At 44.8% G+C, this 22,160-nt stretch overlaps 1 protein-coding gene across 6 annotated transcripts in view; it reads left to right on the top strand.

Annotated features, from left to right (window-relative positions):
- Window positions 1–22,160, top strand: part of AUTS2 (activator of transcription and developmental regulator AUTS2) — an 809,823-nt gene that overhangs the window by 729,729 nt on the left and 57,934 nt on the right. For all 6 annotated transcript variants that reach the window (XM_054166169.1, XM_054166172.1, XM_054166170.1 and 3 more), the window contains one exon: window positions 4,014–4,062. In XM_054166169.1, the coding sequence (XP_054022144.1) occupies window positions 4,014–4,062 (49 nt within the window). The remainder of the gene's footprint in view (window positions 1–4,013; window positions 4,063–22,160) is intronic.

Below are 22,160 nucleotides of genomic sequence, written 5' to 3'. Positions count from 1 at the left end.
CAAAGCCGCCCAAAGGAAGGGACGCGCTGCCGGCTGCAGCTGGACCCTGCGGAGGGAGGTGCGTGGCAGGAGGGGCTGCACCGCCCCGGGACCCGGAGTTGCCGCCGCGGAGCCACTGCTCTCGGCTCGCCGCTGCCGCCGCACATGGTTTTCTTTGTCCTGCTGCTGCTTTATTAGCTTTCCGCGGCCGCCGCTCTCCCCACGCCCGCCCGCACACACACACACACGCACACCCCTCTCTCTTTCTCTCTCTCCTCCGAGGGAACCATCTTGCGGGGAGAGGGGAGGGGGAGGTTCGGCCGCCCAGGAAGGATGTCTGCCGGGCGGGCTGCGCGCCCGGCCCTCGGAGTTGTCCCCCGAAGGATTAGTTGGGGTTTGGCTGCGGGACTTTGAGAGCTGCGCTGGATCGGAGTTTCCTGTCGCTGCCGCACACGCACGCACCTCCCGCACCGTCATGAGCCCCGCGCTGGCAGCCGCGCTTAACCCCCTATGAGCAGGTAACGCCACTTCGCTTCGCCCCGCGGGGCTGGACTTGGGGAGGTGGGGGGAGGAGATGTGGGGGGCGGCTCGGCTCAGCTTGAGGGAACACGGAGGGCAGCGGCCGCCTCAGTCCGGGCACCCCGGGACGGGACCGGTTGGGGAGGAGGAAGCTGGGCGGCGGTGGCGGCTCCCGGGGGTCTCGCGGCCGCTCCGCGGGGCGCGGGCAGGTGCGCGGCGGCCGGGGCCGGTGCAAGTGCTGCGGCGGGGGCTGTGCCAGGAATGAGTCAAGCCGCGCTGTCTGGACAGGAAATATTTTGCTCATACATCCACTGGAGTGACAGTGCGTGCCTTGATGAGAGGAAAATGCTCTCTAGGTCATTTTTTTCCCTTTTCTCCCTTCTTTTTTCCTTCTCTTAGACGGGGGTTGCTGACTTGTCTCATTTCGTGTTGAAAAGGATTAAGCTGCGCTTCGTAACAAGGAGATTTGTAAGCAGACAAAGTGCAAGAAAGGGAGAGAACTGTTCAGGAATCGTCTCCAGCTCTGTTTTTCGCGCTGCCTGTGCAGGAGCTGGTTGAGGAGGACTTTAGACAAGGGCTGTGCGGGCATAAAGCACCCCGGATAGTCACTGCGCACTGGGTCTGTGAGGTTTCCCAGAATGTAAGATTGGCAACGGATAGTGCCTTTCTGTCAGCTGCTCAAGGGAGACCTGGAAATGGTCAGGATAGAAGGAGTTTTGCTTGTCTGGTATGGAAGAGATAGCCAAGCTTTTCTCCCTTGCTTAAACATGAAGGTTCGACCACGCTGCCTTAAAGCACCCATGGTGGGAATGAAGGCACTTTGTTGTCTGCACGAATTCTTGTCAGCGTAGAGGAGATTTTAGGTCAGCATAGAAAAGGCACAGTGTTTTATTCTGCTGCATTAGTGCTGAGTGGTGGTGGTTGATGGGTTTTTTTCAAATTAATTTGGCCTTTTGTTCCTTTATTGTTGTTGCCGAACTGCGGGAAAGGATAGTTCTGTGGCAGCTGGTACAGTGCCTTATCTGCTGGCAGTGATTGTGTTCGCCACTGTGTCACTTGTACGTTACCCTTATTGCTCTTCTATATTTAAACACAATTTTTAAAGTAACGAGCAGGCAGAGCTCCCATCTCCCTGTTCGAGCCGGCAAGATGGATTTGGGTTGATTGGTTGTGGGTTTTTTCTGGTAACCCAAGCAATGGGGGTTTTCAAGTTGCTCTTCCATTCAGTAGTGTGTGGTCAGTAATGCGAAATGAGATTCACTTTCAGACAAGCTTTGTCTTTGTAAAATTGCTCCTTTTTTGGGTGCACGTTGTGCTGATAATCATCTCCCAGTTTGCTCAAGAGTGACTCTTAGGCAGAGTGTATTGTGCACCATAGGGTTGTCCGAGAAGTGGCACTTCCAGATTTGACAGCAGCGTTTCTGGCTGGTTTATGCGACAGCACTCAACAAGATTTCACCTGAAAAACCTCAGCTTAAAAAGAGTCACACTTGGCATTAGAGCAAGCTTCCTAAAAAACCCCAAACGTTTTCCTTATTCTGCTGTGTGGAAAAACGAAGCAAATAGGAAGGTTCTCTATGCTGTTTTGTTCTGAAACAGTAAAATAAAGTAGTAGCTGAAAGTGTAACAAGTTTGGGGTTTAGTACTGGCTTTTCTTTGTAAAGAGAAAGAATGGTTGGGAGAGGTTTGACTTCTGAGAGAAGGTGCATTTAAAAAGACATCAAGAGATGATATTAACTGGAAAAGGTTATTAGTTTTAATCAGAGAGCAGGCTGATGGGCAAGGTTAGGAAAGCACTGAGCATCTCTTAATTTATTGGACTAATATTAGGCTGCTCTTTAAAGTTCATGGCCTTCTTGATCTCTTCAATTTGTGCATTATTCACATATTTTCGTGAATTTAGAGAAAGTCGTCACTGAATAATAAATCCATCAGTGGGTAATAAATCCAGTGTTTACAAGGTATTTAATCGAGAAGAAATACACCAGTTCAGCTTTTAAATAAGCCAACACTAAGCTAGTAAAATCTGTCGAGAAGTCTGAGAAAGAATGAAGCTATTTTTTAATAATTAATCATAGAAATCCTGGATGTTGTTAACTTGAGGGCAAACAAATTATTTCAGTGTATCACTCAACTGTGATATACAGCCTGAACAGTATCTACTTATTTGTTGGTAATTTTACACACAAGTTCTTGGTGCAGTCAAATATCTCAATAGATTTTGCTTGTCTGATGGGTTTTTGTCTGGTTTTGAATAGAGAGATTATTACCTTTTTACAGAGGGGGAAGGAAAAATAGAAAAAGAAAAATGCACCCTCCTTTCCAAATAGCATTTTTAATTATATTTCCTGAATCCAAGAAGAGTTTCTAGGAGAAGACTAAAGCCTTCTCTCCCTGTTTGCAGTATTTGGTGACTGAGCGCATTTGTTTCGATGTATTCTCAAACAGAATAGTCACTCTCAGCAGGGCTGGGTCCATGATCCAGTTCAGAATTGAACAGCTCTCTGATTTGGGGAATGTGTAGCTCAAACTTCCACTCGAGCTTTAGATGGTTGTGTGTGTGTGTGTGTATTATGTCTGTGCTTGTGCACAGTATACAGCTGCATAAACTTAATGCTTTCTGCTTTGGGGCTCAAGATGTGTAAAATGAACATTGCAGTCCTTTTCTTCTCTCTCTGGTTTCTTACCATGAGAGTTTCTGAAAGGGAGAGCTCAACATTTTTGTGTGAAACTTCAAGAAAGCTTTTTAGTAATAGGTAGCAAGGTAGAACTGTCATACTTGCATACAAACAACAGTGGTAGGTGAGGTGCTAACACAATATTAGGAGGAAAATCCTCCCTTGGATAAATATGGCTTGTTGAAAAATAAAATGGGTTTTTAGTTTATGCGGTGTGTGGTGTCGAGAAGTCAATTGTTCTGAGGAAGGTAAATCTTGGATGAAATACATACTAATGCTAAATGCCAGCATGCTCTTTATTTTGGGGAAAGAGCAATTTATAAAGTTACTGACCCAGGTTCTCAGCACTCCTTTAGAGATGGTAAAAATCCCATGGCTGCCCCAGGAAGGGTCTCCAGAAATACTTTAAAAATGAATGAGAAAATCCGCAGTTCTGCAAATTCCTGGTGCTTGACTGCTTCAAAGCCATGACTCTTCGCCACTGCAAAGTCGATGTCAGAATGTAGTGGGTAATTACAGTACAAAAATACAGTTTCTTTGCAGCTAATAGGTAGAACAAGAAAACCCCAAATATTTCTTTCTTTATTAAACAGAAGCTTTCCGAATAAATATCTGCACTGCAGGGCGGTGAAGCACAGCCAAACAGCACCACCTCATGGACGTCTTCTGGGGAGGCTGCAGCTTCCAACAGCCCTCCTGGTTTTGTCACCTGATTTGTTTGTCTAAAATATCCATCCATGTGTGTATGAATACACTGCCATGCCTTTTGAAACCTGTCACTTACCAAAAATGTAACTTCTTTTTTTTTTTCTTCTCCCCTTTTTATTGTTCTTTCAGGCATCTGATGCCAGCTCTGAAAAGCTGTTCAACGCTGTTACAAATAAAGGTAAGGCTGCAATTCACGTCACAAACATGTTTGTTGGGGTTTGGTTTTGTTTTGCTTTGTTTTCCCCCACACACATTTCTCTTTCATGGCAATTTCAATGGGAGATGAAGTGTAAGTCGTCTTGCAGAAATGTTGCAATCAGCTTGTTAGTGCTTTTTATGTTGCTCTTGGTTTCAGGCATGTTCTGTATGCTTGGTAGTTGCTTTGCTTAATATAAAATATAGGCTTTAAATAATGCATTGCCTGCCAGGTCAGAATTAATTTAAATAACAATATTAGGGAATAGTTTATTTTACAAATGGCTTTAATTTGAGCTCATTTAAATAACTGTAAGAGTTTTCAAAATGTTTTAACTTGATTGTTACTCATCAGCTCCATGATAGACGTGGAATTATGAATAGCCAATTTGCACTGCTGACAGTAATAACCAGCCAACGTTTAGTATTCACAGGATAATAGTCATAAACCATGGCTTACTGTGCTGTGTGCTTTCTGTAGAGTTAATAAATGATACAGAGGGCCACATTTAAATATTCAGTATCCCATTAATTTCTTCCAAACAGCAATCCAAAGAGAGAGAGGCTAATGATATAACAGTACATTAAGGGAAAACTTAACCTAAATCATTGCCAGTGAGCTTCTGTGCAGAGCTTGTCCTGAAGCAGCATTGTTAGAAAGACTGCAGGCCTTGGGGATTTTTTTAGTTTTAATTCTTCTTTTTTGTTTTGTTTTGTGTTTTTGTTGGTTGGGTTTTTTTTCCAAGGAGGGTCGAGGGAGCAGCTGCAGGCATGAGTTGTGCCAATTCAAAGCCTTTAAAATGTGTTTTGTTTTTCCCTCACTGTCCTGCTTCTTAATGTCAGCACGATACCTGCTTAGTGAAAGGGTGTTCTGGTAGCTGCAAACCCACAGTGTTTTAACTTGCTGCTTTATGGAACGTTTGAGTCGGTTTGCATTAGAAGAGGCCGATTCGATTTGTTTGAAATTTAGGTCTTTTTCGAGGACCAGGTGTGGATCTGCTGAGTGTTTGCCCTGTGTGCTTCTCCCTCGGTTTGTGTTTGTTATTCCACTGGGTCATTCTGGTGGTGGTGTGTGTTTTAATTCCACAAAGCTGTAGTGGTTTAGCTGGGGATAGTGCGTGACCCCGTTACGTTTGGGATTCCCATGCTGATACACCATTGCTTCTGAAGTATTTTGCTGCATATTGAATGACACCTGCATTTAATTGCCTTGTGGATCCATATTCCTGGTTTTCATGTATTAGCATCCTTTGGAAGTGCAATCTGGATTATTTCGGTGGCCTAACTGTGTTATCTTGCTTAGCAACCTTATCTGTCCTGCCTGATGCATTTGCAGGTTCCCTCTCGGCTCTTCCATCAGCAGAGAGCGGCACAGAGAAGTAGAAGGGGATAGCTGTGTGTTTGGAGTGGTCCAAGGCCCCTCAGCTACATGTGGCTGCATCTTCATTTCGCTAATTCACTGTAAAAATCCTTGGGTTTGGGCAGCCCTTTAGTGAGGCTGGGCCATGCCGAGGAGGAGCCTGGGGTGAATCCACATTCCTGGCAAAGGCCTGTAACCAGGGTGAGAGAATCTCCTCCCCCTGATTGACGGACGAAGAGTAGGCCCCTTTTCCTCTTCCTTTTTTGGGGGGGAGAATCAAGCACATTTCCCACATTCTTATTTTTGTTTACTTACCCAGTTTGCTTCATGGCATCTCTCTGGTTGTGAATACCCATGCTTGACAGGGAGCCTTTTCTTCCGAGGTACTTTTTCTTTGGTGATTTAGTTCCCTTGGAAGGATTAGGCTTTCTTTGTGTAGCCTAAAATCAACATGGGCTTTTGGAAGCTTTGCTTGGGAAACCGTACACAAATAAGCTTTTTAGTTGATGGTAGATTATTCCTTTGCCCCTTATTTCCATCAAAATGGCATCTTTCTTTTCTCCTCCTGAGTTTCCCCTTAAAGCCATATGCTAATTCCTGTTGGTAACATGAATGACAAGGGAAGAATCAATGCAAATCCAGGTGCAGCCAAACTAGGCTGACTGGTATTTTCTTTTTCTTGTTTTTTGTCTCCTTTTTTTTTTCCACAGGGAGAAAGAGATTAAGGGGAAAGAGGGCAAAAAAAAAAAGCATAGGGGACAGTTTTGTTAAAGGGATTAGCATTCAGACTGCTAAATATCAGGAAAAAAGCCTCAAAAAAAAAAAAAAAGATGCCCTGTTTGGAGATAATGTCAATAATTGCTTGCAGGCAGGTGCAGGGGCTCTGGCTGTGGCCATCAGTGGTTGGGAGGCTGTTGCCTTCTCTAAGTGTCTGCCCTGGGGACGACTGATGACTGCCCAGGCGCTGTCAGTTTGATATATTCCAAGTTCAAGTTCTCTCTCTGCAATTCAGTCTGTTTGCTTCCAAGCCAGTTCTTCCCCCACTGTGTTGTCCACGGCTGCTTTTGCCAAAAGCAATAAAAGTCGCTCATAAGAAAGGTCAGATTTGCATTGGGTAAATCATGATGAAACCTTCAAAGCTCCTGGCTGACGGACCAGGCTGGGAGGGCTCAGCAGACTGACAAGTGTACATCTCTCTGTGTCCACAGCCATTCCTCTCAGATGTCCTGCAGCTGCCTGTGGCTCACATATACTTGTTTGTTAGGGTTTGGTTTTTTTTGCCTTGCCACTTTTGTTTTGCACAATTATTTATAGCAGAAATAACATACTTGCATTAGGATGTATTTACAAAGCAGGTAGATAGCCTGAAACGTTTTGGGTCTTGTATGTGTATTTTGTCCCCTTTCTGTCCTTTAGCTGTGGGCTTCAAGGCTGGCAATGAGGTCAAAATTAAGGTGTGATGGCTTTAGTATGGATGTGTAATGTGGAACTGTCCCTTCCTCAGAAATAGTAATAATCACAAAAATCTAGAGCAAAGTTAATTCTTCCCTGCCAACCTCCCTTGAAGAGGTGGTAAAATTCCTTGAGGAGAAGTCTCTTAGCTTCCATTTAGGAGTTAGTTGCCCTTGGAGCTGATTGGGAAGGTGCATCCCTAAATCTCAAAGAGCCCTGTGAGTTTTAGGGGGTGGCCTGTGGATGTTGGATCCTCTGAGGGCTGGGATACCTGTCATACCTGAGTGATGCTGCTTTGGAGAGGGCAGTAGGGTAGCCATGTCTGCTGTGTACTACCACAGCTCCTGGAGCTCCCCAACCCTTCGTTGTGTCTGCAGCCAGGCTGGGAATTTGGGAGGGATGTGGCTTGGCCCCCAGGGCAGGAATCGCTGTAGCTGCCACTGTAATGAGTTGTCCGGGGTCATGAATCAGAGCCCTTAGAATTATCTAGGGAAATGATTCCTATGGAAATCCAGATGGCTGTGTTGGGAGGCAAGCACCTAAAAACTCTCCAGGGTGCGTGCCCTTGGGTAATGCTTGAAAAAGGAGCTGTTGCCATGAGGTGGAGAAGGGGTGGAAGAGGAGTGCAGCCCAGCCTGTCCCCTCCCTCGCTGCCGGCTGGGCATTCCAGTTTGGGATTGCTGCTTGTCATCTTTGAAAGAACAGAACTTTTCCTTGCTCTCTGAGAACGCGAACCTTAGCACCATTAATCCTGGCCAGGGTACAGGTTTTGTTCATGAATTTTTCTAACATGACTTTCCAGCATAATTAAATTCCATTATATCTTAATAATTTAACTAGACACATCTGAAGCTGCAGAGCAGGCAGCTCCTACTACTGCTGTGTATTTCATTTATGCTAACTCCCTCCTACATACCCTTGGAAAACAGCTTTTCCTGGAGGGAGAAACAGTCCCAAAGTGATGAAGTTTTTGTTTGTGCTGTATATTGAAGTTTGCCTTTGATCAGAAACACAATTGGGCTGTTACAGCTTTTTATGTTCAAATTGTTTACAGGATGTTCATGTAAACTTTATGAATCCTTCTGCTTCCTGGCACCACCAGCTGTCAGGGAAATATTTATACTCTCAGCTGGAGGTAGATCAAGGCGTCTGTGTTAGTCCTCACTGGTGGCTGAAATACCGGTCAGATCAAGCCCTGACTTCTTAGGTGGTTCCACGGCAATATCCTCCCCTAGAAAAACAGGCGTATTATTGTTTCTCCTTCCTCTGCCCATGGTGAATCATTTCTTGAGGATCCTCTACAACATCTGTTTCTGTAAACAAGTAGGGAGCTTAAGTTGGCAAATACTTCTCTGCTGATCCCATTCACAGGAGATCCTTGGCTTTAGAGGAGTGTTGTCACTCTCCCCATGTAAACCATCTGCACAGCATCTCGTGTTGAATCCAAGTGGATCCGCTACTGTGGATGGCACCCGTGTAGCACATGGTCAGTGTGCCAGAGCACTGACTGCTGCTGTCTACCTCCCTTCCAACGGTCTGTGGGAATCTTCCCAACATCCTCATTCACTGAGTGTATGTTCTCAGTGTTACTTTCAATTTTTGGGGGGACAGCTGTCTGCATATGTTGGTCCTTCGTGCTACCTACCTGTTTTCTCCTTACTGGAATTCTTCTTCACAGCTTGCTGGGGAGCAATCCCAGCACTGCAGGAAACCCACCTGTTGGCCAGCAAACCTCAGGGACTGCTGAATCATCTGAGTAGTTGTGCAGATTTCTTTCCTTGTGGTTGTTCTGATGGCTTACTCTCCCAAACTGCTACCCTGGCAATGTTGTCTCCTTTCTGATGGAGACTTCTCTGGTGGCTTTGGATCACTTGGCCTGTGTTTTCTCGGTTTAAATGGCTTGTCAGTATTGTCCATGTGACAGCTCAGTGTCTCATTAGTGAGGGCTCAGACTGGAAGAAGCCTCTTGGTTTGAGGACCTTGGGTTTCTTGTACTCACAAGTTAGATTAGAAGAACAGTGCTGTCACTGCACTCTAAATTCCAAGTCAGGCAGACAAAAAAGTTGTTGTGTGTCTTGAGATGCCCTCTTTGTTCTGGTACACAAAAGAGGAAGGCAGGTTTTTTTCTGTGCCAAGAAGGCTTTATCTGAGCAAGGAATTTGTTCCATAACTTCCCCTTTGGCTGCATCTCCTGAGCACAAACCACTCCTCTCCATCTGTATGCTTTCTGTACCCACTTCTTTATGTGCTGGAGGCTTGCTGACTGGGATGTGGCAGTCTGCTGGGTTTGCCTGTGCTGGGCATAGCTGCTCTGTAGCTGCAGGTGTAGGTCCCTGGATAATGTCATGTGTCCAGTGTAAAAGTGAAAAGTAGCCCCTTTCAAATCCTCTCAGGTTCTTCAATCCTAACACTTATGATCTTATAAAGCAGGAGCCTTCCAAGGCTTCACTGACAATTTTTAAGGTAGTAATTCAAAAGAGAACTGCAAACCAACCAGCATGGTACAAGCTCCTGTGGCACTGACTTTTCTTGACCAAGAGTGAGGCAGTTTAAAATGTTGTTCTGGACATCCTTGCCCATTTGGACTGGTTTCATATACCCTTCGGTGTCAGCTGGTGATTCTGTTTCCCTGAGAGGTCATTTAAGGCTGTCGATTTTAGCAAAGTCCAACTAGTCAAAGTCTTGGTGAGCAATCCAGCAGCATTCACTGATAGGAAACTGCATCTGTGCTGGAGAGAGAGATTGTTTTATGGATTATACTGCATGTGATATTCCCAAAAAAGACTTAATAGTGTTGAGCTGCAAAATAATAAATAACTGATAACTGATGCAAAATAAGGGTGAAAAATTCCTGGGCTAGGAGTGTTTTGAAGAGAAAGAGCCTGACTTGACATATCTGCAGTTGGGGGAGTCCACGCCGCAGTCAGGCTTGAGTTTTCTTAAATGGAGCATCCTGCAGACCTCCCATATCTGGCCTGCTGTTAGGCTCTCCCGTGTAATAAAATGCTGTTTTCACTGAAAATGTATGTTTATTTAACTAGGTCTCTTTTTGCTTCACAATCTGGATTCCATTCAGTCAGTTACCACTCCAATTAACTAACAATTATTTAACATTAACAGTAATTACAGACGCCAGTTAAGCGCCTACAGATGTCAACTGTTAGCTTTGTACCTAATCACTCAATGAAATGGAGAAAGTTCAACAAACATCAATTAGCCAAGCAATTAGTATGAGGTAGGAAAGAGCATGTTATCATGTGTGAGCTGATTCAATTTATTTTATTTTGTCAGTAAAACACACACACACAGACAAGCTGCAATAAGTTGCTGAGATTAGATAAAGCTGTATTGTTTTGCTGTTTAGACAAGGCTCTCCTCCCCCCTCCTCTTCTATCCCTTGCATAACTCCAATGTGCTTTGCCAGGCATTTGTTATCTTATCAAATACGTTTTGTTTCAATTGGAAAAGCACAGCAATGTCATTTTCAGCAGAGAGGCAAAGACCACTTATCCCAGCAGAAGTGAGCTTTACCCCAGCAGAGCTGTCACCTTAGCAGAGCTACTCCTGCAAGGAGGTTTAACCCAGGAGTTAAACCAGTGGCCACGCAAACACCAGTGTGCTTACGCAGTGGAGGCATGGCTTTAGATAACACCAAACAGTGTGAATTGGTTCCTTCATCCGATTCATCCGTGGAGCTAATGTTGAGGCTGGGTTGTCTTGGGCTTCACAACACTTAGATTACAGATTCACAGATTGCATTGGGTTGGAAGTGACTCTCAAAGACTCTCTTTGTCCAATCCCTCTGCAGTCAGCAAGGACACCTCCAACCAGATCAGGCTGCCCAGGGCCATGTCAAGTCTGATCTTGAATGTCTCCAGGAGCAGGTCCTCCACCACATCCCTGGGCAACCTCTTCCAGTATTTTACCACCCTCATAGCAAAGAACTTCCTCATATGTCTCACCTAAATCTGCCTTGCTCCAGTTTCAAACTGTTGCCCCTAGTCTTATCACTACAAGCCCTTTTAAACAGTCCTTCCCCAGCCTTCCTGTAGGTCCCCTTCCGATGCTGAAATGGAGTTACAAGGTCTCCTCAGAGACCTTCAGGCTGAACAGCCCCAGTTCTTTAGGTTGCAAGAGGACAAAAGGTCCCTCAAATGGTGAGTCAGCACAGCCTGAGCTGCCACAGCCCAAGGGTGGGAACAACCTGCACAGGGTGTTTCCATTTGATGCAGCTGATTGAAGAGAACTGTGTATCTGCGGCCACCGTAGGGAGAAACCATGCCACACATCTAACTGTGTGCCATGAGCTTGTGTGGCTCAAAAAATAAAAGAGAGGAGTAGGAGCAGGCCATAAATTAACTTCACCTTCAGAAAGAAATGGTTGATTTGTAACCATCATCCAAGGTGTATTGCAAGTCTCTCTTTTAAGATCTTTTGAAGGCTGCAGACCTGTGCAGAAGTGCTCGGCATGTGGCGTATGGCATATGCAGGGTGCCCGGGCTTCCCAAGTACCCAGCTGTGCCACTAACCCACTACTTCACCTCCACAGTCTCTTTTTCTATAGGATCTAATGTCCTGGCACAATCTAACACCCCTTGCTCAGGCTGCATTACTTCCAGCTACTGTTAATTCACTAAAGAAAAGCACTCCAAAGTATCTCACATTCTACAGTGATCAGTCTTCACACTCTGGATGTCAGCAGGAGTTTCACAGGGACCTTTATATGAATGGTGCTTTTTTCCTGGTTATGTAAAGTCTTTCTAGCTGCTTAAAAACCAAAGCAAAGAGGCTTTTTTTCCTTCCAGTTCTCAGCTGTCCCCCCCAAACAAGAATGCCTTTTGCCTTCAGCACCACACCAACATATTTTAAATGTTCCTCCACGTAAAATGATCCCACAGAGTAAGATATTATTTTATCATGCAGACTGCCCACAACTCCATGAAGCCATTTGAATTAGTCATTGTTTCCCAAAATGCAGGAATTGGAGCAGAGAACCACAGACTGATCTTATTGTTGCTTTCCAAAGTCTCAACTTTCTTTTTTTTCCTGGAGAAACACAGGCTGAACACATGAAGAAACCCTTCAGTGTATGACTGGAGTGCAATAATATTTGTCTGAGTGGGCAGAAAAACTGAAACTGAGCTTCCAACTAAGAGCTGCCCCATTCATTCTGGTAGCAAAGACGACCTTGTGATGCTTTAAATGGGGGAATTTTGAACTTTCTGATGGCTAAGCACAGATTATCCAAAAGAAAAGGCAGGGCCTTATCAAATGTGACTCCACAGTTTCTCAGGATAGGAGAGAGTTGTAAAATCTCACAGAACAGAATAAACAGACCCTAATTTGTCCTCATTTAGGCTTCAGTTCAGTAATGTGCTTCTGTTGCTTGACTGACTTTAAACACTTGTTAACACTGAGCATTGACTTAAGTGCGTTGCTGGATGAGGGCCACAGGAGTAAATCTTGTGATACCCCTGAGACTTTCAGCCACCCAGGCATCACTTACCTTTCTTTTTGCTTGCCATGGTGTACCTCTGTGACTGAGGAGGGCTTGAGCTCCTTTCACCAGTCTCTGTCCCCAGCAGCTTCCGCTCTGTTCCCCCACCTTGCTGCTGCCCTGGCTTTGGCTGGACTCCGTGAGCGCAATCATTTCTCACCAGAAATCCAAACGCAACAAGAAAAGTTGGGGGGGATGATTTTCCAGCTGAAGTGCTTGAGTGAAAGGTCCAGTTCAAGTCTGGGGCCAGGTGCAGAGCATGGATGAAGACAGAGAGCCTGTCCCTAGCTTGGCACTGGCAAGATGAGTCTGGCCACAGCACGGCTTCACCCTGTGATCACAACTTGCCTTGGTACTGTTCAATCTGTGCACAATTATTTAGTGCAGTGTGAACTGTTTTCAGGCTGGCTGTGACTTAGGGCAGCTGCTGAGAAATGCCTCATGTGAATGTGTGTCAGAAAGGGGAGTGGGAAGCCTTCAGGAAGCTGTTTGAAAAAGGCAGCATAAGTGTGTTCTTTAAAAGTGGCAAACAGAAGAGCAGATAAAGTGATTTAAGTGCCTTTTAGAGCAGTTAATGGCCTTGAGTTACATATTCCAGGAGAGTAAGGCAGGAGCTGGGGTTTCTTCTCTACTTACCAAAAAGAAATACCATTCTAAAAGTTCTTCTGTCTGAGCTGAAGACTTAGATTTACAAAAGGATGTTCAAAGGTGGGCCAGGGAAGAGCACAAGATCCAAACCTGATCTGACTGCTTGAGCCTGTGTCTACTGCAGCAGGATTTCCCCCAGCACTTGCAAGTCCTGGCCTAAGGCATGCTCACAGCTTGCCCTGACCTCACCAGGGCTGCCTGGTTTATTCCTATGTCCTGTTTACAGCTAGAGGAGCTTCCCAAACCCCCGTGTTTATCCCCTTGCCTACAGCATCCGAAAGCCATGCACAGTCTTTGGAGCATGGGCTGGGCCAAGTAACCTTCTTCCTCAGCCTTCTGTGGGAACCTGCTTGCTGGATTCACATCCTGCTCCGATTCCTTCATGGGAATCCTTGTGGGTTCAAGAAGCAAGGTGCATCTGGAGAGCTTGGCTTATGGTAAGGGAGAGGAAGAGGACCCCGTGGCTTTGCTGCTGCCTGTGCTTTATGGGATGTTAGGGGGAGTGGGGAAAGGGACAAAGTGTAGTGCTGCTGAGCTCACACAGCAATTTGGTATCATTTCCAAATATTTCAAGTTAGTGGGCACTTTGGAAAATTGAAGGCAAAGGAATTTGAGTGGCTTGTAATAGAAAACAGCTGCTGCAGAGCAGGCTGTGTCCTAAGAAAAAAATAGCTTCATGAAAACAGGTCTGCTGAGTAATAAAGCCACAAATTAATACTTAGTTCATTTGCTAGGTTGTTAGTCCCATAAGCACTTAAGCTTCATTTGTTGAAAAAACCAGCATTACAAAAATCAAAAGCAGATGAGCAAAAGCTCTGGGTTTACTTTTGGTTGCTGGTTTTTATTGTTGGTTTGGTTGTACATTTGTAGCCTCTGCAGCTCTCAGCAGATGTGATTGCTGCCTGGGTACAGCAGACCCTGCTGCAGCAACAACACTGTTTTGTTCTGTCCTGTGATAGTTAACTGGTGGGGCTTTTTCTTCTCCTCTTGCTTGTGTGGCTGAGCTGAATACTAAAATCTGACTGTGGCAGTTTTTCAGTGCTGGGCAGGACCTGTTGTCTCTGAGGAGGAGTGAGAAACTGTGCCAGGAGTATGTACAGTGCCTGCTCTAAATCTCAACCTCAAGTGTATGTCTGCTTTGAAACATTAAACAACAGCTCTCCTTGACACCTTGGTGTAGTGCAAAGAGAGCATTGCCATCAAAAGAATTGCACTCCTGAAATGGTTGACAGGTACGGGGAGCAATGAGACACTTCAAGCTTTGGTGGTTAGCAAGATGCTGAGTTTCTAATACTGCTGAGAGAGAACTTCTTGAATTTTCCTTCTTGCACCTGACTGCATCTAGATGTGGTACCTAAACTGTTCTTTAGGTACTCCTGACACTCTGTTCCTGAGGTCCAAACAGGCCTTATTTGGTTGACTAGGAGAAATGGGATGAACACATAGGCTGTTGCCTCACTACTTTATGAAGAAATTCAGAGGAAAGATGTTGGTCTTTGTTTTGTTCTTAAATCATTGCCTGAAGTTCAGTCTCATGTTTCTAACTCCCAATCAAGTGGATGTTGATTCGAAGATGATACTGTTGCTGTATGAATAAACAGCCTCCAGTGGCTTTGGAGTCTGGGTAAGAGTTACCATATGGATTGAAAAATAGAAAGCTGTCAGAATTGTGGAAAGAGCAATGTGGATGGGTAGTGCTGACCAGGTTCTCTGCATGCATGCATCCAGCAGGGATGAGGGTATGCTCCGAACAAGACTAGCAGTCGCGGAACACCATGCCAAAAGAAATCCCTTGGGCACGTCAGATATGTTTAAAGCAGACCACTCTAGGCAGAGTTATTTTGAAGACTGTGGTTCTTGAGTCACCATTTCCTTATAATCCAGTTCATATTTGAACAGTCACAGCTGATAGCAGGTGAGGTGAACAACCCTTGGAGTGCACAAACAATTGCCTGTAAGCAGCTAGACCAAATGACTCATGCTGGTACCCTGTGCCTGAGGTGCTGCTTCTGGTGGTGCTCTCCACAGATGAAGAGAGATGTTGTGAGTCATCTGAGACCAGGCCCACTGCCATTGCCATCAGCAGACAGGTCCCCATTAAATGTATTTTGTTCAGGCTCCAAGAGAAATCATTATCTTTGCTGCAGAAGCCTGGACATGAGCATGTGTAAGGTTAAAATGAAGCCACACGGCTCTGTGGGTTGAATTAGAAAACGCTCATTTGTATCTGTGTTGCAAAGGTCACTTTTCTTGTCTGACAACTTTTCTCTGCACTGTGGTCAGTTTTGCTTCCTTAAAAACTGGCTGTTGTAGCTGCTCTTGTGTTTTCCCCTTGGTTTCTCTAGGTACATTCTGCCCAAATAAGCAGCCTATGCATTTGCACTTGAAGGGAGAAGAGATAAGAGTGCTCATCTCTGCTGCAGGTGGTGGAGTTGCTAGTGCTTATCTTCTGGTGTGTTTCACTATGCATGCACCTGCAGAAATATTTTGCAGAAATAAGTGTCTTCTTCTGGTGACCCTCTTGAAAAGCTGATGGCCCAATGCTGGCAGGTCATTAGGTGATATATGCATTTGTGGGGCTGTAGAGAGGACATGATACAAAATGCGTGTAGACAAGCCACAGTTTGGTCAGGCAAGTCTCAACCATCACGATGATTTCCAGTGTCTGCTTCTGTAGAACCCAATCCTGGGAGATGCTGGGCGTGTTTGTGGGCATTGTGGGTGTGAGTCCAACTTGCTGAAAGTCTTGTGTGGACAGCAGGTGAAATCCAGAAAGCAGGAAAGAGAGGACTTGTGCTCCACTCCTCTTCAGGTTGCTTCAATGCCTTAGGCATCTTTTGAGCCTTTGTGTTACGGTGGTGGGTCTTGAGGCCTTGAGTAATCGGATCTAGTGAAAGGTGTCCCTGCCCATGGCAGGGGGGTTAGAAACTAGATGATCTCCAAGGTCTCTTCCAACCTAAACCATTCTATGAATCTATAAATCTATGGCTGAAGTATTTTTCCATTTGCTTCTCTGCTCGTTGTATCTGTATGCTGGCTCTTAATTTAGAGGTCTTTGCACCGGTTTGGGTCCTGTTTCCAAAACCCTTTGACACTGTGCAAACCAGACATGTGGCTGGGGCTTGTGGGAATCACTGCAATACAATTAAATGTTGATAATGATCATCTGGCAAGCTGTTACACTTATCTGGAAAGGGCTGGGTAATATCTGCATGTGGGACAAGTCTGAACATCTTTTGAATTAACCAAAAATTAAGTTTGTTGGCAGTCCAGCCTGTAGTAAATTAACACCTTGCTTAAAGAGTTAGCTGACAGCTTGAAGTGGGGGTGGTATGGCATTTTAATAGTTAAGCTGGTTTTTCTCTGTCTTCACATGCCCTGTCCAGTATCTCATCTTACTCAAATAACCTAATTGCTATCCAGCCTTTCAACAGCACATCATCTTAGCACCTTGCTGCCAAGACAGTTATTCACCTAAAGGCCTCATTATGTTTTGCCAGTATTCCAGGGGCTGAAAATAACTTGACAAATATCTGCTCAATACCCAGGTCTCTAAATGACAAACAAATAATTGGGTGAAGCAAACCCAAAGCACAGCGTGGGTGACACAGGCTGCTGTGTGCAGAGCCCTTCACGGTAACAGCCACTGCTCCACCTGCTCCGTGTCGCAGAATCGCAGAATCACCAAAGTTGGAAGAGATCTCAGAGATCATCAAGTCCAACCTGTTACCACAGACTTCATGACTACTAAACCATGGCACCAAGTGCCACGTCCAATCCCCTCTTGAACACCTCCAGGGATGGTGACTCCACCACCTCCCTGGGCAGCCTATTCCAATGGTTGACAACTCTCCCAGTGAAGAACTTTCTCCTCAATTCGAGCCTAAACTTCCCCTGGTGCAGCTTGAGACTGTGTCCTCTTATTCTGGTGCTGGTTGCCTGGGAGAAGAGACCAGCCCCCTCCTGGCTACAACCATCCTTCAGCTAGTCACAGCACATCTTGCAGCAGCAGACACAAGGGTGACAGCTTGGGAAATAGCCTGCTGGTTACTGCAGCCAGTCAGGAGGATCTCTTCAGCAGCCTGGGACTAGGCACTGTCATTTTCCTGCAGGTAAATGGCTGACAGCTTAGAACAAAAGCTTAACAATGCCATTAAAAACAAAACAAAAGAAAACAAAAACTATTAAAAAAAAAATCACACACCTACTGTCATCTGAGAGGGCTTGGGGGGGGGGGCAGGAAGTGATCCAACTTTGCCTCAATCTGATACTGTAATTAATTTAAAGTTGATTGCTGTGAGTGGCTGTGCATACTTAAAACTTCCATTAGTCAGTAAATTGTTGCTAATGATGGTTTGTATTGCTCGGGTCGTTTACACAGAAGCAATGAACACACCATGCTTTGGTGCTGGAATGCATCCTGAGAAAGGAGGAGCAGCCTGCATCAGGGCTCCCCAAAAGGAAGGTTGAATTACAAAACTCTCATTTGTTTCTGTGTTGCAAAGGTCACTTTTCTTGCTTTACACTTCTCTGTGCTGTGGTCACTCTTCCTCCCTGCTCTTGGGTTTTCCCAGTGATTTCTCTAGGTAGGTTCTGACCAAATAAGCAACTTGTGAGTTTTGCACTTGAAGGGAGAAAAAACAAGAGTGCCCATCCCTGCTGCTGGAGTTGCTAGTGCTTCTCTTCTAGAGTGCTTCCCTATGTGTGCACCTGCAGAAATACTTTACAGAAATAAGTGTCTTCTCCTAGTGACCCTCTTGAGAAGCTGATTGCCCAATGCTGCCAGGTCACCAGGCGATGTATGCATTTCTGGTGCTGTAGAGAGGACATGATATACATGATGCAAAGTGTGTGCAGACAAACCCCAAACTGATCAGTCAGACGAGTCTGAGCCTCTTTCTATACTGTGGTGTTTCCCCAGTGAGACAGCCTCATAGTCTTTCAGCCTGAGGGATCTCTTGCTGTGGCAGCAGGCAGCTGACACATGAAGGCAGGGAGCTCTCTGCTGAGATGGGAACCAAGTCCCATGTCCCTGGGACATTCACCTGGCTGGCACAGTGCTTTGGGCACTGCCCTTCCCAGTACAGCATCTGCAGCACTTTACAGCATGGACCCAGCATTGCTTTGCTCATCATCTTGGCAAACCCCACATTTTTGGAGGCTATTGAAGAGTTGTGTAGATGTGGCGCTTGGAGATACAGTTTAGTTAAGGATTTGTCTGTGTTAGGTTAATGATTGGATTCTAAGATCTTAAAGATCTTTTCCAATCTAGGCACTTCTGTGATTCTGTGATAATCCTGTGTGACTTGCTGTGCACGATAAAACAGAGTGGATGCACCTAGGAGTGTGTGACAGACACTGTAACTAGAAGTTTCTTGGAACTGTTCCTTTTCTTACCTTTCCTGTGCATATGAGCAAGTAGCAAATGGGGATTTCCAGCCCCGTGGAGGCACAGGGACAGCCAGGTGTGGGAATTGGGCTTCTCCTGCTCAAATGGCTCATGCTTGCTTTTTGGGCATTATCAGCGTTGGTAGCAGATAGTCGGGGGGCAGTGGGAGCAGCGTTACAATGTTGAAAGTGGTTCCAAAAGATGCTAAGGGGGAACTTTCAGTTGTTTTGGCAAAGATTCTGTAGCATTTTCCTGCAACATTTGATGATTCTGCCGCTGCTGGCAGTTAAAGCTGGGAGGGGCCAAACATTTTCACGCAGTTAAGGAGACTTCAAAGCTTAAAAAAAAGAGCAGCCTAATTGAGAGCTAAAAGTTTGCTTTCATAATTAATATGTCTGTGGCATTTATTCTGGTAAATATATACGGATAAAGTAATTTGCAAATGCAAACAAACAGAGGAGGCAAAGAATGTGATTGTGTCTTGGAGCCGATTCCTCAGGAAACGATAAATAGATGTTAGCAGTTTTCATTTGCATGTTGAGCTGGTATTTACTTTCCTTTTGGCTAACTCCAGGAGACGAGCGCTGCCTAAAATCCACAGGGTATTGCCGGGCATTCATTTGCTCTCTGCAGCTTCAACTTTGTCCTTTGTAGATAGTGTGAATTTGTTCTGTTAGGCTACGCTTTGAATGTATAAAAAGCACAGAGATAACTTGCTCTGACAGGCAGAAGGTAAATGATTTCCCCAGATCTCAGGCAGTTTAGACTTCTTTCTCTCTCTTTTTTTTTTTTCTTCTTCTTTACAAAAGAAAGAAATTGCTTATACTCTATTTACCTTTTCCCCTGAGGAGTAAACGTGAGGTGTAGGCATTGCATACTTTTTGACGTGGTGCATTTGAGTTTTTTTTCTATTCGCTGCAGCAACATGTAGCCCAGAAGTCAGGTTCCTGAAGGCGATTTGGTGGTGCAACGTGCCGAACCTTGCCTTGTCAACAGGAACATTCCTGGCACTTTATTCTCAATAGCAAGCCTCGTGTGAAATGGGAGCTTCACGGCATGGTAATTCACGTTGCATTGTGAAGACTAGGAGCAAACAGCAGCCTCTACTTAAGCATAAAACTTGAAAGCTAGAAGGAACATGAGAGAGTAGCTCTGGAAATGCAGTATTACCTGTGTATCAACTGGAGCAGGTGAGACTTGGGACAAAACATCCACAGGCATGAATTTGATTGAGACATACCACAGCCTTTTGATGCAAAAGATGTTGAGAAAAACTGAAGAGTTAGTAGCAACCAAGGCATTTGGAATTATTCAGAGAGCAATGCAGATAAATAATCACTGTCAAATTATAGGGAAAATTGTTCAGTCCTTGACCAAGTATTCCTTGAGGTAGGAATTTTGGGGGTTATTTTGGCCCTCAAAATACCAAGGCAACACTTTAATGCAGCTTGTGTCATTTCTTGGTATGAACTTGCCCAGCTAGAGTTAGCACAGCCCTCCTGAGGACGCTGAGTATGTGGCAGTGGCTTTTGACTTCACTTGAACTCATTCTTAACTGATATGAAATTCTTAACTAATAGAGCTGTGTGCACATGGGCCTGTGTGTCCATGCCACTGATATGAAATTCTTAACTAATAGAGCTGTGTGCACATGGGCCTGTGTGTCCATGCCACCTTCTCACTGACTTACTGCTCTTAAACTCCTTGTTTACTTAATGCTGTACAATGAATGCTGCTGTCACTTGTCCCTTTGAGCAGAGCTGATGGGCTGGGTGTAACCTGGGCAGAAAAGTTGATAATTTGGGATAAAAGCATGCCTTCAGCTCCACTGAAGTAGGAGGAGGTTTTGCATGTAGGGTTTGTTCATTTGTTTTTCGTGTCTTTCATGTTTTTCTTTTTTAATGTGTTGGGGTTTCTTTTCCTTTTTTTCCCCATTTTTTCCTTTTTTTTTTTTTTCATAGTTTTGGGTTTGGGTTTTTCATGTTCTGGGTTTTGTTTTAAGTTTTCCCCCCTCGCCCCCTTGTTTTTTCCTTATGTTTGTGTCTTTCCATGGTTTTTGTTTTTTTCTTTTTTCTTTTCATGATTTGGTTTTTCATGGTGGGGTTTTTTTCCATGCAGGTTTTTGGTTGTTTTTTTTTTTCCCCATGTAGGCTATTTGGTTGGGTGTTTTTTTTTTTCCCCATGTATTTTTTAAATTGTGTGATTGAAATTAGCTCACATAGCTTTGTGGAGCTGGATGCGTGCCCCAAGTCCTAGGGTAAAATTTCAGATCCCTTTTTCTCATGTGTGGAAAGAACTGTAGATTCTGGCGTCTCTTGGGCAGCAGCAGCTAGTTTACAGGACAAAAGGCTTCGCAATTACATGCCATTAAAATCATAATTAAAAGGTAAACCAAAATCACAGCCGCTGTTTTTTTTTTTCCTAAGTGTTTGCAGGAATGCAGTTTTGAAGTACATACATCTATATATGTTTTTAATCATGCTCTGTCGTTTGACATGCTGTCTTGCCAAAAATGAAGTCGTTAATGATCTCCACGGGGTGTTTATGCAGATCCAAAGCTGCTCATTATGTCTATTTTTAAGTACTTTGCCCCGTTGAAGGCGAGGGGAATTTGTTGAAACCTGTAGCGTAAAACTTGTAATTTTGTTTGCTAACACTTGCAAAAGATTACAAGTGTGATCCCAGGCCCTTTGAAGTCAAGGGGAGTAATGGGATCATTAGCCTAGGAATTAGTAAGTGTTTTTCTAATACAATGCGCTACAGGAGGCTTGGGAAAAGTTCCTGCTCCCTCCCTCTCATCTCCTCCTGGGTGGGGAGTGCACATGGCAGTGATGGTGCATGGGGGTTGTTTTCTCAAGCGGCTTTTCCAGAGGCCGAGAGCTTGACCTCTTGAGTGTCCATCAAGCCTGAATGTCTGCAAACTCTCTCACTGTGTCATTTTACAGGAAATAATCTAAAAGCTGCTTCTTCCTCTTAAGAGCCAGTTTGCTGGACAGCTGCTTTTCTGTATGAAAGGTACACAGAGAGGTTGTGGAGCTTCCTTCTCTGGAGACTTTCAAAACCCACCTAGATGCATTCCTGTGTGGTCTACCCTAGGTGATACTGCTTTGGCAGAGGAATTGGACTAGATGATCTCTAGAAGTCCCTTCCAACCCCTGCCATTTTGTGAGTTTGAAAAACAACTATTGGCTTTGCTGGGTTTTCCCCAGAAAAGGTGTTTTCAGAGGCTTCTGGTGTCAGTGGTTTTGTCTGTGAGCCTCGTTGCTCCCAGGCAGGGGCACAGCAACGCTACGGGTTTAGAAGCATCACCTTCAAGCTACTGAAACAAAGGGACACCAGAGGCAAATGCAAGTGCAGGTTTTCATACAAGGAGGAAAGAGCCTCCTGTTGCAGTGAGATACAGACATGAAAAAATAACGTTAGACGTGAGTGCAGGAGCAAAAGAGATTCATTTTGCTGCTGGTGTTTGGTGCTCCGCGGGTATTTAATGGGTTTTGCTGAGACATGCTCCCCATTGTAAAATGGTTCTGGAGCTGACAGACTTTGCTCAAGGCAAATTCTTTTCATTAAAAAAGGATTTAACTAATTAGACCCAACTGTCAACCGACAGGTTAATTGATAAGGGAAGTGGGCCCAGTAACCCAGAGGTGAGATTACATTGTGACTTTAAATCTTTATAGTCTCTGATAAAACTCAGTCTTCCGCTGGAATGTCAGAAAAATCACACTGGCTTTC

Source organism: Dryobates pubescens, chromosome 13 (genome assembly GCF_014839835.1).
Source record: "Dryobates pubescens isolate bDryPub1 chromosome 13, bDryPub1.pri, whole genome shotgun sequence".
Lineage (NCBI taxonomy): Eukaryota > Metazoa > Chordata > Aves > Piciformes > Picidae > Dryobates > Dryobates pubescens.
This window is presented reverse-complemented; position numbering and strand designations above follow the sequence as displayed.